Source organism: Eurosta solidaginis, chromosome 1 (assembly GCF_040869045.1).
Source record: "Eurosta solidaginis isolate ZX-2024a chromosome 1, ASM4086904v1, whole genome shotgun sequence".
Taxonomy (NCBI): Eukaryota; Metazoa; Arthropoda; class Insecta; order Diptera; family Tephritidae; genus Eurosta; species Eurosta solidaginis.
Window position 1 is genome coordinate 44,209,550 of NC_090319.1, and position 13,688 is coordinate 44,223,237.

The window sequence follows — 13,688 nt, forward strand, 5'->3', positions numbered from 1 at the left end:
TCCTTACAAGTGGTGGTTAGTAAACGAAAAACAATACCCAAAGCTTTCGAAATTTGCTAAAGTTTATCTTTCTTCTGCTGGAAATAGCATGTATAGTGAGAGGTTATTTTCTGAGGCTGGTAATATTTACGATGAAAAGCGTAATCGTTTGCTACCCAAAAATACTGAAAAGCTTGTTTTATCCATCATAACTTACCACTGATGAATTTTAAATACTAAAGTGTTGTAATTTGGAAATAAATACATAATTTTGAGTAATATAACGTGTCTTTTTTACATGATTTGGTATTCGGTATTCGGCCGAATAGTACGTATTATTCGGCCAAATACCGAATAGCAAAAAAAGTGGCCGAATAGTTGCCGAATATTCGTGACAACTCTAGTTTAAATCGTCTTCCACCTAATTATTCGAGTGGAGTGGGCGCCGCCCCCTTCCTCTGCTTCCATAGGCATAGATCGAAATACTTTCTTAGCCGGAGCGTCATTCGCATAATATGGCCTATACAGGGTGGCTGCTGCGTTTTAATTCGCTGGACTATGTTGATGTCTGCGTAAAGCTCGTACAGCTCATCATTAAATCTTTTTCGATTGGGTAAGGCTTATATCCTACTAAGAATCAGGCTTACATAATAAGATAATACATCGAGCATAGGACTTATAAAAAGATGTCCTTTATTTACACCTCTACTGTAGTAGTAGTACTTCACAATTACAATACTCTCGTACTTCACTAATTGGGAGTTAAAATCAAACTGAGTCATTATTCCTCATATACCCTCAGTTGTCTCGTTTGCCTATTTCTCCCAGAGACTAGAATTTTCGCGAACAGCCTTCTCAAACAGCTGCTTATTTATTTCTACTTTATGTATCTGATATTCACTTTTGTCTTCTAGTTGTGTGCGTGTATATGTGTGAGTAATAACTTATGCCCTTGTGTGATGACTACTGTGTGTATGTGAAATAATCTCTTCGTTCTTAGCTTCTCTGTTTGCATGTATGTGTGGTTGCTTACTTTGCTGTTGTTATGCAGTTATTTTAATAGCAGCATAGTGATGTATAGAACTGCTAATATTCGCGACAAACTTTTTGTTATACAGGATGACTCCTAGCTTGTGGCTCGGCCAGGCCAGAAAGCGTACACCCGTCATAAAAATATTATCTTCAAATATTAATTTTCTAAATGTCATTTCCTGGATTTCGTTTGGAGTCGGTTATAACACGTAGCTCCCTCCAATGTGTAGGAATGATAAAAATGCACTATATAAAAAAACTTGAAATAAAGCTTCTAAGACAGTGAGAAATATAGAATATACGTCTTCTATAAGGCCGGAAGAAAGAGCTAAAAGACTGCCAAAATTTATCGACTAGAGTTAGGTTATATTTATCATGTATCCTTCAAGTTTGGACAACATTTTTTTATATTTTTTGTTTTACCTTAGGGATAAGTGTTATTTTTAGCATAACTAAGCCTTTTTTGGGGTATTCCGATTATTTTGCACTTTCTACTAACGTTCAGTATTGCAAAATGGTCTCTATTTATACTACTTTGAGAGTAGTACTTCACAATTATACTTCACAGCTAACTGATTCGTTATTCCTCAGCTTGTGCTGCTTTTATACTCTATGTTGCCTCTTTCGCATATTTCTCCTAAGGCCTAGACTTTTCACGACATTGCCTTCTGGAACAGTTGTATCTCATACTTGGTTATTTAGCTATATGCGTGTGTATGTGTGAGTAAAAACTTCTGCTCTTAGCTGCCGGCTACATATATGTATGTGAAATAATGTCTCTGCTTCAAGCTGCTGGTTATGTCTATGGAATATTCTCTATTGCTTTGTACATAAGTGTGGCTGCTTGCTTTGATGTGTACATGTGCATAAGTATGGCCGCTTGCTGTTTTTGTTTTTGTGATTATTTGATAACAGCATAGTAATGCTAACAGTCGCCACAATATATTATTTTTACTTTATTCTAAGGGTTATCTGTCAGCAATGAAACCAGTATTCCTTATTGCCTACAAAAGCTTATGCCAGGTTTTGCTGGGTTTAGCTACTACAACAAATTGCCACAGATATAATGATAAATTTATGTACTAACATAAGCAAAACGAATGAGTTATTAAAGAACAAACAAAAAATAATTATCACCTTTCGCTTAAGTCGACTTAAGTTGTTTTATTTATGACAACACATTTTTTGCGTTTTATGCATTATTGATTCCCTCCCAAAGATTCACCTTTGCAAAAACATGCGTTTTACTTTTAAAATTTTCTTTCTTGCATTTAATTTAATATTTCATTTTGCTTACAAGCTTTCTTCATTTACAGAATTTTTTTGATGGTGAAATGATTTCGTTTGCTTTGGAAAAATTAAATTTTCAGTATGTGCGTGAATCAGTAATAGCTCGTTGCTTTCGGGAAAACTTTGTAGAATTTTTTAAGAAAAAATTGCATTTGTTAATGTTTCAGAAAGCTAATCAGTATCTCACTGAGCTTTACGGTGACTATAATACTTAGATTTAAATGATGCTGATAAATAATATTGCTATGAAATAGACATCAATAAAACATAAATTACCTCGTAAATTCGAGAAAAAAGTTCGCGTAATTGATATTAAAGTATATACACACACTAATACTAAGCGGAAACTATTCTAGTTGCATTAATTGTCAGATGGGATGACTGCATTGAAATCCTTAATGACGTGGGAGACGAAAAGAAGATTTCGTTAGGACGGTTTCCCGGACATCAGGAAAATTAAGGTAATGAACATGCAGATTACCCAGCCAATCAGGGTGTTACAGCAGCATTCTATAGCCCAGAGTCCTTCTGTGGACTCACAAAAGGCCATAAGTAACTGGGAAACAAAACAATTCAGACGTCACTGGGTTGACTGCCCAGGGCGAGTACAGGCCAAACTCGTTCATACTCCCGGCAACGAAAGATCAGGCAAACTCATTAATCTAAGCAGGGAGGACCTACAAACTTTCACTTGTTACTATACGGGACACTATAGTCTACGATATTACGTAACTAAGTTCAATCTATCCGATACACACATGTTTTAGTTTCTGTGAGGATGAAACGCCGGTTCTCATTCTCTGCGAATGTGTCGCTCTGGCTAGGCAGAGACACTCCGATCTAAATGGTGTGACTCTTAATCCCCTTGTGATATGGAGTAAAAACCCTGAAGAGGTACTTAGATACATTAAATGCCTCAACATACAAAATTAGGCTGAAAGGCTATGTACCATAGATCAATACAATGGTCGAAGTGCTTCCAATCCTAATAATAATAATAATACAAATAATTGTCAGATGGGGTAAGCTTTACTAAGAAAAAAACTATCACTAGGTTTCTGTATGAAATCTTCCAAAAAGCATCGAATTACCCATATTCAAAACATAACCTCCGAAGAGATTTTCATGTCGAGCTTCTCTTCTAATTTGCGTTGTGCTCCTTTTAGTTTTTCCTATTAAAAAAAATATTGGGACGGGATCTACGTGCTTTATGTTGACTACGAACGGCATCTGCAAGGCAGATCAGTTTTCACTGAGAGATTTTCATGGCAGAAATACACTCGGAGTGCTTGCCAAACACTGCTCAGGGACGACCCTGCTTAGACATATTTTCTACTAATTGAGAAAACTTGTTTCTAGAATTTTGATGTTGCTTTGCCGGGGGGTGAACATAAGATCTTCGTTGAGGTAGGCGGCCGCCAAAACGTGACGTTGGCCCAAACTGTTACTTGAATGTTTATAATTATATCGAACATTCTATGGAAAATGCTTCATTTTCGCCGTTTTTTGAATTACTTATTAATTTTCAATGCCACTATATTTTAAATATATTAGATCTCAACGCACTCAAGAGGAAAAATGTAAAACTAGTACGTCTGTAGAAAAAAAAAACATGGTGTAGAGAAGAAAGAAAATAAAATTGTATCAACTGCGCATTCCTGCATTTTAAATAGCTGAAAAACTTCAGAATGTTCTTTTCTGGAATAAGACTAGAACGTTGAATGTTGTCATATTAAATAGTTCCTGACATGGTCAGCCTTATACCCTAATGGTGCTTCTTACCGGAACATACCTTATGAGATTTTCGTTGAGATTCTACGTATAATCTGCTAGGGTAAACTTATTAAACTCCCCATAATTGCTAGTCAAAAGGAAATGCTTGGAATTGTATTTACATATGAATAAATTACTAAATGGCTCGGTCTGTAGCCCATTCCTACTGAGCGAAGTTAGCTTTTATGTTCCTTCCCACCCTTCAAGACATTTCAAACCTGTTTACCTAAAACACTGTAGAACAAATTTTTAATTAAAAGACCCCTTCCGCTGTTTGTGTTTAAATTACAACTCCCACATTTGATATGTCGCACTCGCTTTTTAGCATTAAAGAATCTGTTCTTTCCTCTCTTAATCGCAACTAATTGTATTCCTTAACATATTCAATTCAATTTCTACTGATTCTATACATCTTTATAATTACTTCCTTATAATATTACTATTGTAATATTTAATTTCCCTAGCTGATGAGGTTCCCTCTGTAGCTGAGCAGTCTTAGATCTCGACGGCTAACGAACCATTGCCTTTAAATGACTTGGCTTGAACTGGACTAACATGGTTTCATTGGACCACGTGAGGGCCGTGCGTTGTCACAACGTCCATTAAAAAGATCATCAACATAAATAACACTTCCTAAAATCTTCGGGGGGTGCCTTTTTTTAGTTTCAAATATAGTCGTACTGGGATATTTAAATTATTTTTACATCTTTGAATGTATGTGACGATACGATATATCTAACTGCTCGTAAATCAATCAACTTTAATGGTTTTCCTGAGCCAACTCAGATCGACATTGAAACAGTTTTGACAGAATGTTCAATATGGTGGCGCATAGCGCCGGCTATCTTCAGCGGGTGTTAGAAAGAGATACAGAATGAGACCACGATAGTCAATTAAAAATCAGGTGATCGGTTCTATTTGTAATTTTTACGTCTATGCAGAAGCTATCACACTTATCCACAATGCTTCTGTATTTGAAAAGAAAATAAATACATACAGTAAATTTAAAAAAAAAACTAAACTAAGTATAACAATATATATGCATATTAGGGCGGGTCGATTTGTGGGGAGGCAAAAAAATCGCCCATTGCTCTGTGAAAATCATATTCTAGGGATCAAAATAAGAAACTTTGCCGAAGGAACCATACCACTAAAACGAACGAACTTTTGGATAGGGTCAAATTTTGAAAAATCCCACTTTGACCCATTTAGAGTGCTCCAATCGAGTCCAAATGTATGACCGACCCCCACTAACTTTGAAGGCCCGACCCACCGATGCCAGTGGCACACCCCTGGAACCCCCTGGGGTTTCGTTCATACATTTGGACTCGATGGAGCACTCTAAATGGGTCAAAGTGGGATTTTTCAAAATTTAACCGTTCGATCCAAATTGGGGGGGGGGGGGCATCAGAATTCGTTTTAGAGGTATGGTTCCTTCGGCAAAGTTTCTTATTTTGATCCCTAGAATACGACTTTCACAGGGCAATGAGCGATTTTTAAATCGACCCGCCCTAATGCATATGTGATAAAATAGCTTTTTTTGGTTGTCTTTTTCTTCACCAATCAACAAAACATATACAAGATTAAAAGCGTTTAAAATGTCCATGCATGCTAGTTCAGGGATTATCTTCACAAACATCCCTAGCACTAAGAGACTGCATATTAATAACGTCACGTCACATCAACAATCTTGAATATAGATTTATGATTTTGAAGCTAATGTGCTTTATTCAGCCGTTGAAATTGAGTTCCGAGTACATTGATTTTTTTGTATGTATAACAGAAACTAATTAATGTAAAGCATTAGACTCCCCTTTCATTCCAGTACATTCACACATATATGTAAATGTATACCTTATACTATTTTGCTAGCTCAAGTTGTTTACTTCTTCCTCTATCTCCCCCAATTATCAAAATTCTATAATAGTCATAAATAGTTTATTAATAACGGCATCAATATGTAGCCGCCAATCAGACTGTCATTGTGTTGAGACAACAACTTTATTTAGTGTAGATATGTTCATGTTGTTCAACTTCAATTGGGTTAATAATTGAGAAAGTATTTGTAACAATAGGATTTGGCCAATAAGTTTCTTTAAGCAATAGGTCCTGGCGAAAACTACAGTAAAGTTCAAATCTTAATATTCCCTTTAGTACAACTATGCATGTCACATAAATTTTGTATTTTAAGCAAAAAAATTATGCTAAAATCGAAAACGATGAACTTTCAGAATATGCTTATTGTTGTTGTAGCAGTGCTCATATATGAACATTGCCCCTTCGACAAAGTTATTCCAATATTGACATTCTGTATAACATAAACGCTACCACTTATGTAAATATTTACAAACTAAATATTGATTTGCATTGATATAATGACATAATAAACAAATACAAACCCCCATATATATTGACCGTTGAAAGCGAATAGGTAATCGACCGCCACATGGTTAAAATGAATACCTACAAGTGCTGTTGTGACCCTTCACCATTCACGTCTGAAAGAGTGGCAAGTGATGGATACATATTACATACGCCAAAGAACGTGCTTCTCTGTATATGATAAAAATAGCGTCTCATTTGTAAGTTTTTTTATTTGGTGGCTGGTTCAACAAATTATTAGGCACTTTTTCTTGCTAACTAGTTCGATTTTGTATTGCATCGAAATCAAAATTTGTGTGAACTTTTTGATTCTCACACCTTAGAAATTTTTATTTTTTTTAACATCTTGCACTTAGTTTACTTTTGTAAAGTGCAAGCAATTCAAATAATAGCAAATACCAAAACTGGCTTAACAGTGATCACTTTTTTGATGTGATCATCAGATGTGATGTGATCATCATATGATCATTACATTTTGTTAAATATTGTTGCCTATTTTTAGGCGGCGACCAATGCGAAGTAATAACAGAGTCGAAACAGTCACATTAGTACGTGTGTGTGTAAGTTACATTCATGTAAAAGATTGTGCGTATATACCCTACAGCGGACTTGGAGGCCATTGTCGCCTTGTGCATTAGTTACGGTACTAGTTTTGGGGATTCATATGCTCAGGGTAGAAATATTCCAGACAAAAACCGATATTGAGAAATGCTTTTGGTAGTTAAATAATTTACATTTAAACATTATTCTTTTCAAGTAGTATTTTATAAGCCAAACAATCACGACTTCCTTCTTCCGTCTACGAGTTCCGATCGTGCTCAATTTAACTTGCATTGCGCTCGTATGGCTCTGCTGGCAGTGTTCATAGATTTCCGGAAGTGTTAGCTATTTTTCATCTTCATCAGGTCGCTCCCGGAAATAAGTACCACTAAGGCACCAGCCCGATCATTGCGGGAGTTAATTGAAATTAGCATGTTGAACCTTCAACCCCCTCCTTCCGTGAGGAACCAGCGGTAAAAGGAGCCTTGTCTGCCAAGTAAACAAAATTCGTCACGGGTGTATGAGGTTAGCAATTGGGTTGGAGAAGGTATAAATTGCGTTGGCGACCCCTTGACAAGGTAGCGCAAAAAAACTCATCGCATCCCTTGAAGTTTTCATCGTACCGGTTGATTCTTCGAACTCATCGAAAACATATATATGTCGCTGCACTGGTATTGAGATCCATCAAATAAACAACTTTTCAATGAAAACTAAAGTTACAAGGCATATGACTAGAACTCTTGTTGGCGACTAAGGCAAACGGCGACTAGAAGACTTTGATATTCGAATTGTACGTGAAAATGCCAAGAAATAGATCCTCGATGCATGACTCTATAGCAAATTTGAAGCCCTAGTCACCGCCAACAACCTGTCTCCTTAATTTGAGAAATATTACGAACCCCTTTTAAGATAGCGAGACTTCTGACGCTTTATGCTATTTTCTGAACATTATAATATTTTGTAGAATAGAATACCTGGGACACATTTGTCTATCTATATCCGCAACGGAGTTCAACCTATGGAACAAAAAGCTAACCGATATCTTTTTTTTTGGGATTTTGAAACTAATTGCGTAAACGTCAGACCGATGAGGTAGATTAAGCGGTAATGCCTTGAAAAAATACTCAATCACTGAGATTAGCTTAGAGTAAATGCCACATTGCAAGCAGAGGAGGATATTTACGTTGGGTGGTACATTTTGATACCACCGAAAGAGCTAATGGCCCTCTTCCTTTATATGTACAAAAAGTTTGGCCAATTGGTACATCTAGTGTTCCTGGGACGCATATCACCAGAGGCTAGTTCGCTTACCAGTCCATTGCGATCTTCGATGAAGAATTTCGGCCTTGAAGGAGTTTGATTGTTGTTTGAGTTTGTAAACAAATGGCAGTGGCTCTCGGACTCGTAGATAGCAGTAAAGAAGCATATTTTATGGCTGCTAGCTCCGCCTCAAAAACGCTGCATTGGCTCGACAGCCTTATACTAAAGAAGCACAAATTCCCTGGTCATAACACCATTAAGTTTCGAGCACTTCGAGACGGATGGAGTGAGCCCAGATACTTAATAGAGATATTAACCCATGCCTGGGATTGTGCCTAGATTTGCTGGAATAAATATATCTGATGTCTTACGAACGTTCAGTCTGACTGCATTACAACTCGCATGAACTTTACCTTACAGGTTTATCGAGAGAAAGTTGAGCATAATGTCCTTGTATTTATAGAGTAGAACTCTCTTGATATAAGCATTGCGGTTGACCGTTGCACTGCGATCATCTAGCAGAATGTGATACATCGCACGATTGCTGGGAAAAAATCCGTAGTGTCATATAGTAAGATTGAGCTAACTAAAATTAATTAATACAAGGCGCCGAGCTTCTCTTCCAATTTGCGTAGTGCTCCTTTTAATTTTTTCTACAAATTGGCGAAACGGGACCTACATGTTTTACGTCGACTCCGAATGGCGCCTGAGTTTTCACTGAATGGCAGATGAGTTTTCACTGAAGAGCTTTTTATCGCAGATATACACTCGGAGTGCTTTTCAAACCACTGCCGAAAGCGACCCCGCTTAGAAAAACTTGTTTCTAATTGAAAGAACTTGTAAATTAATTTTTGATGTTGCTTTACCCGGGGCTCGAAAACAGGATCTTCGGTGGGGTAGGCAGATCATGCTACGACCAACTCACCGTTTTTCCGTCGTCTTAAATAACTGAACATAACCTATAATGAAAGTTTTAGTCTCATAAGTTTGGAGAAGTCTTTGCCGAATTCACTTTGGAACCGCTTCCAGTGACTCATTCTTTATGAGCAATAATACTTTACAGCGTAAGCAATGACTTGGCAACGAGTCCCTTTCAGTTTCAATGGGAGGGTTAAATGTTAGATTCCAAGAGGGGATAACACATCTCCTTAAGGGAAGCTCTAGATACGAGGGTTTTTGTTGTGGATTGCAAAGAGACATTTTTAAATGCTCTCTCTATATCGAGAAAGAAGTCCATAGTTAAGTCCTTAAAGGAAATCGCTTTGTCCATTTTTGTTGGGATAGCGAGGACAGCATGGTTATAAGCCATGCGTAGTGAGACCTAGCACATCCGGAAATCTCTTTGGGGGTTTCTGAAAAAATGACGTAAAGTTTATCGGCGTCAGTGATCCACTAAACTTTTTTGGCATGCTTACTTATATTCGCTTTACTTGAATGTTTGTATGTATTTAACTCTAGTTTTATGTACCAAATAATGAAAATAAAATTTTACGTATGCGAACCTGTACCCGTCTTTTCAGGTGGTACGGATATGTTTGCGTGTAATTGGCTGACTATGCTAGAAATAAGGTAACAAAAATTCATAATTTAATTTGTTTTCTCTATTTACAGATAAAACGAGTACAAGAAATCCCAAGAAGTGCCATTAAGAATACTTAGCTACATACAAACATCATACGAGAGAGATCAAAGAGAGCGAACGTAACGGATTAATTGAATATCTATAAATTATTTTTTTACATTAAAAAGAAGGAAACGGGCAAAATATATATGTAAGAATAAAAAATCGATATTTTTCGATAACACATGACTTATATGAGCTCTAAGGATTGATCATTGAATTAGAAACACTCGCGTCGCTCTCTCCCTATACAAAGAGAAATAAGACACATATTCACGCCTTTGATGAATAAAAACGCATTGCACCTAGAAAATTAATTGAAAGCTTACGCTGAATAAAGCAGCAGTATTTACAGTAATTGGAACCAAGTAAGAGAAACAAAGAGTTTCACGAGCAACTTTCGAACTGGTCGGACCTACCATTTAATTTAAGAAATTAATATATAACATAAAAAAACAACGAAATTCATACAAAAAAATTTTGTATGAATGCAAAAAATATAAACAAAATTTAAAGAATAAAAAAAAAAAAAAATGGCAGATAGTAAATATACTACAGCAAAAACGACCTCTAGCAGTGTGTTAGATGGAAATAACGATAAAAAATTTAGTACACAACAAACACAAGCCAATGCGTGCCAGTTGCCCGGTAACGCGGCTAGTGCCATTAACACTCACACATCATCACCACCTGCCAAGAATGTGCAAATACTCACAAAGCTTGCAAATAGTTTGAGCGAAAGCTATCAACTTGTCAAGCAACGTCAACAAAAATATAATGAATTAAGCACCAAAATGGGTGCAACAGATGATCCAAAGCTTCTAAGCTACTATACACAACAAGACTGTGAAGATTCCAATGCTGGCGAGTGGCAAGAAGTAAAGAATAAATTGAAACGTAAAAAGAAATTATCAACATCGCTCACCTCCGTCTCGGATTCGGTGAATCAAGAGAAACGTACACGCATTGAAGGTATTCAATTAAATTGTCGTGGAAAATTACATTTGAATGGACTGCAAAGTGCGCAAATGACACAAAACGTAAGCGTGACGCAACGCAACGAACGCTGGAATGGCTCAAAAGTGTCCACAGCTTCGAGTACCTTAGTTGCAGTTTCGAATAAAGAAAAACAAAACTCGTGCAGCACAGCGCCACAATCAATGGGTAGTGCTGGTACAACACCAAACGTAACGACAGCAGCGCCACCACCACGTCTCAAACGCAAACTGCAAGAAAATGTGCAAACAATACAAAAGCTCAATGCACTCACTGAGCAATTGAGATTGGAAATCAATGAGCTAAAGTCAAATTTGACAACTGAACGTGGCGCTGTGCGGGTATTGCGGTAAGTATTGACATATTATAAGACAACGTTGAAGAAACCCTGCAAGAAAAAGAGTGCTGAAATAGTTATCGAGCGGTAAATTTATGATTATTGCAAAGCAGAAAGACAGTTTATTCCCGTAGCTAGAGGAAAGATTATATTTAAGCAAATGATATCGTAGGTTCTATTATACAGTCTAATATCTGGTATAGACCTTTAAACTCAAGAGATTGCTAGAGTAAGGTTTGCTTATATTTTATATTTCACTTTTAGTTTGCCTTTACTCTGCTATCAAACTGCCCATTTCTTTTTCGGGACTCGAGCTGTCAGAACGATCCCTGCACACTGACAGCCCAAAAATTCCTCAGGCCGATTAAAATATTTTGACTTTAATCATATCACATCAAACATAACACCATCTGTGTCCCGTTCACTATCACGCTTACCAATAATGGCAATTCAATCACAGATCTGCTATAGTAAGGACCAATGCCCTTGAGATTTGTGTTGCGGCCTTTTCAAAGTGCAAGAAGCGCACATATGGAAGAGTAAACATATAGTTGACTGCTCCCGCGATTTTTGAAGAATATGTGTGATAAATGATCTGTGTTTGTGATTGACACAGCCAAATTTTATCAATGCCATGAGCAAATTATCATTTTTTTAAATCACGGTTGCCAATAATTAAAGTCATAGACCTAGCACTTCCTTTCCTCACAGCAGAACATAAAGCTGCGACAATATGAATCAAAGAGTACGTGATTTATGCTGCTATCTTCTGTGAGATATCCCAGTAACCTACGTGACAGTGCGTCTGCATAGTTCCTTATCTTGCAATTTACATCTAGCAGCAAGTAGCAGTAAAAATCTGGATTAGTCAATTCATACTGTCGAAAATAAGTGCTCTACACTGACGAGGGCGTGACTGTGAATTGCGATTTTGGCTAAATTGCTTTTCTATTACTATTCAGTCATAGTCACAAAAGTCGCTGTGACTGCAAAGGGTTGGTGTCGAAATTCTGTATATACAAAATTCTAAAAACCAAATTCTGCTTTCTAAATTCTGTATTACAAAATTCTGTATTTAAATATAATGTTAACAATGTTAAAGAGGTCATGTAATTATTTTGAAAAAGTGCGCCATGCACAGTAATTCTACGTAGAACACTTTCCTGCATAGGCGGCCTTCTTGTCCTTCTCCGTATGTCACCCTTCTGCGTAGGCGGCCTTCGGCCGCACTTTAAAAAAAGAAGTACCGGTTACGCCATGCCATGATTCCGGAATTTTGACTTCCAGAATTAAACATGCAGAATTTTGAAAAAGCAGAATTTTAAAAAGCAGAATTTGTTTGCAACTTACAGAATTTTGTCACCCAGAATTTTGTAGTGTTCTTTGGTAGTGTTAAAGGGACTTCAAAAACAAACCCCTGAAGAGATTCAGTCATGCGCTTGAAACGGAGAAGGTTTAGGGATCTAAAAAGAGATTACTGGATGATCTACCTCACACGAGTATAGCCGAAATCTTCAATGAAGGCTGAAGGGATTTCCACTTTTTAAACTCCGAAAGGACCTACGAAAACATACCCTTGATCATGCACTTGAGAGAGAGAGAATGTTCAGGGATCTATAAGAATGGATGGATGTTCTACTTCACACAACGATAGCGGAAGTCTTCATTGACCTTGGAAGAGACTTCGAAAACACACCCCTGTATAAATTTAGTCATGCGCTTGAGAGGTAGAATGTTCAAGGACCTATCAGAAAAAGGATGAATTATCTACTACGTACAAGCGTTGTCGAAGCTCTAAACTACCATCAAGCAACGGAGTCTTTAATTAGAAACATGCCAGGGAAGGTAGGGAGCACTCTAGACGATATAACCCAAACAGCGCCAAGGCTGAAGAAAGATGTACTTGCCGAGCTAGGCAAGAATATTAACTCGAGTAGGACGGTCAAGGTTCCTTTGGAGAGAACAAGTTCCATAAAAGAAATTATAGCAATTGCCTTGTAAGCAGTAATGCTTAAGTCGATATTATCCTTCCTTTTTTCCTATATATTTGTTTGGCCTATAGTTTTATTTCCGACGCCTTATTTTATCTTATAGGACGAGTCTTGTCACATTAAAGTTTGCAGATATGCACATACAATGCAATAGGCCGAATACCAACCATGATTTTTTGTGGGTCATGGCCGACTTATAGGTAGTAGACTCATATTTTGTAAAAAATCTGTTCTCTTCTTAGTCTTTATTGATGTGGAATTAACGCTTAACTCCTTTATCGAGTCCAGTTTTTGATTATGTTGACATTTTACATGACAAGTTTTCGTGATGGAGTAGTTCAAGTTTCTGCCATCTTCCTTGGATTTTATCTCCTTCTTTAGCTGTTACTACTCTTAAGTTAGCAGTTGCCGATATTGAAGAAGGGCGACGTGGAGGTGTGAATATTAAAATACCTGGGATTTAGTTATTTTCAACTACTTACGTGCA

At 37.0% G+C, this 13,688-nt stretch overlaps 1 protein-coding gene across 4 annotated transcripts in view; it reads left to right on the forward strand.

The window, feature by feature from the left end:
- The window catches only part of Pif1A (PFTAIRE-interacting factor 1A), a 463,696-nt gene that overhangs the window by 59,606 nt on the left and 390,402 nt on the right, over nucleotides 1-13,688 (forward strand). For all 4 annotated transcript variants that reach the window (XM_067788419.1, XM_067788427.1, XM_067788408.1 and 1 more), the window contains one exon: nucleotides 9,868-11,222. In XM_067788419.1, the coding sequence (XP_067644520.1) occupies nucleotides 10,411-11,222 (812 nt within the window). In that variant the 5' untranslated portion in view covers nucleotides 9,868-10,410. The remainder of the gene's footprint in view (nucleotides 1-9,867; nucleotides 11,223-13,688) is intronic.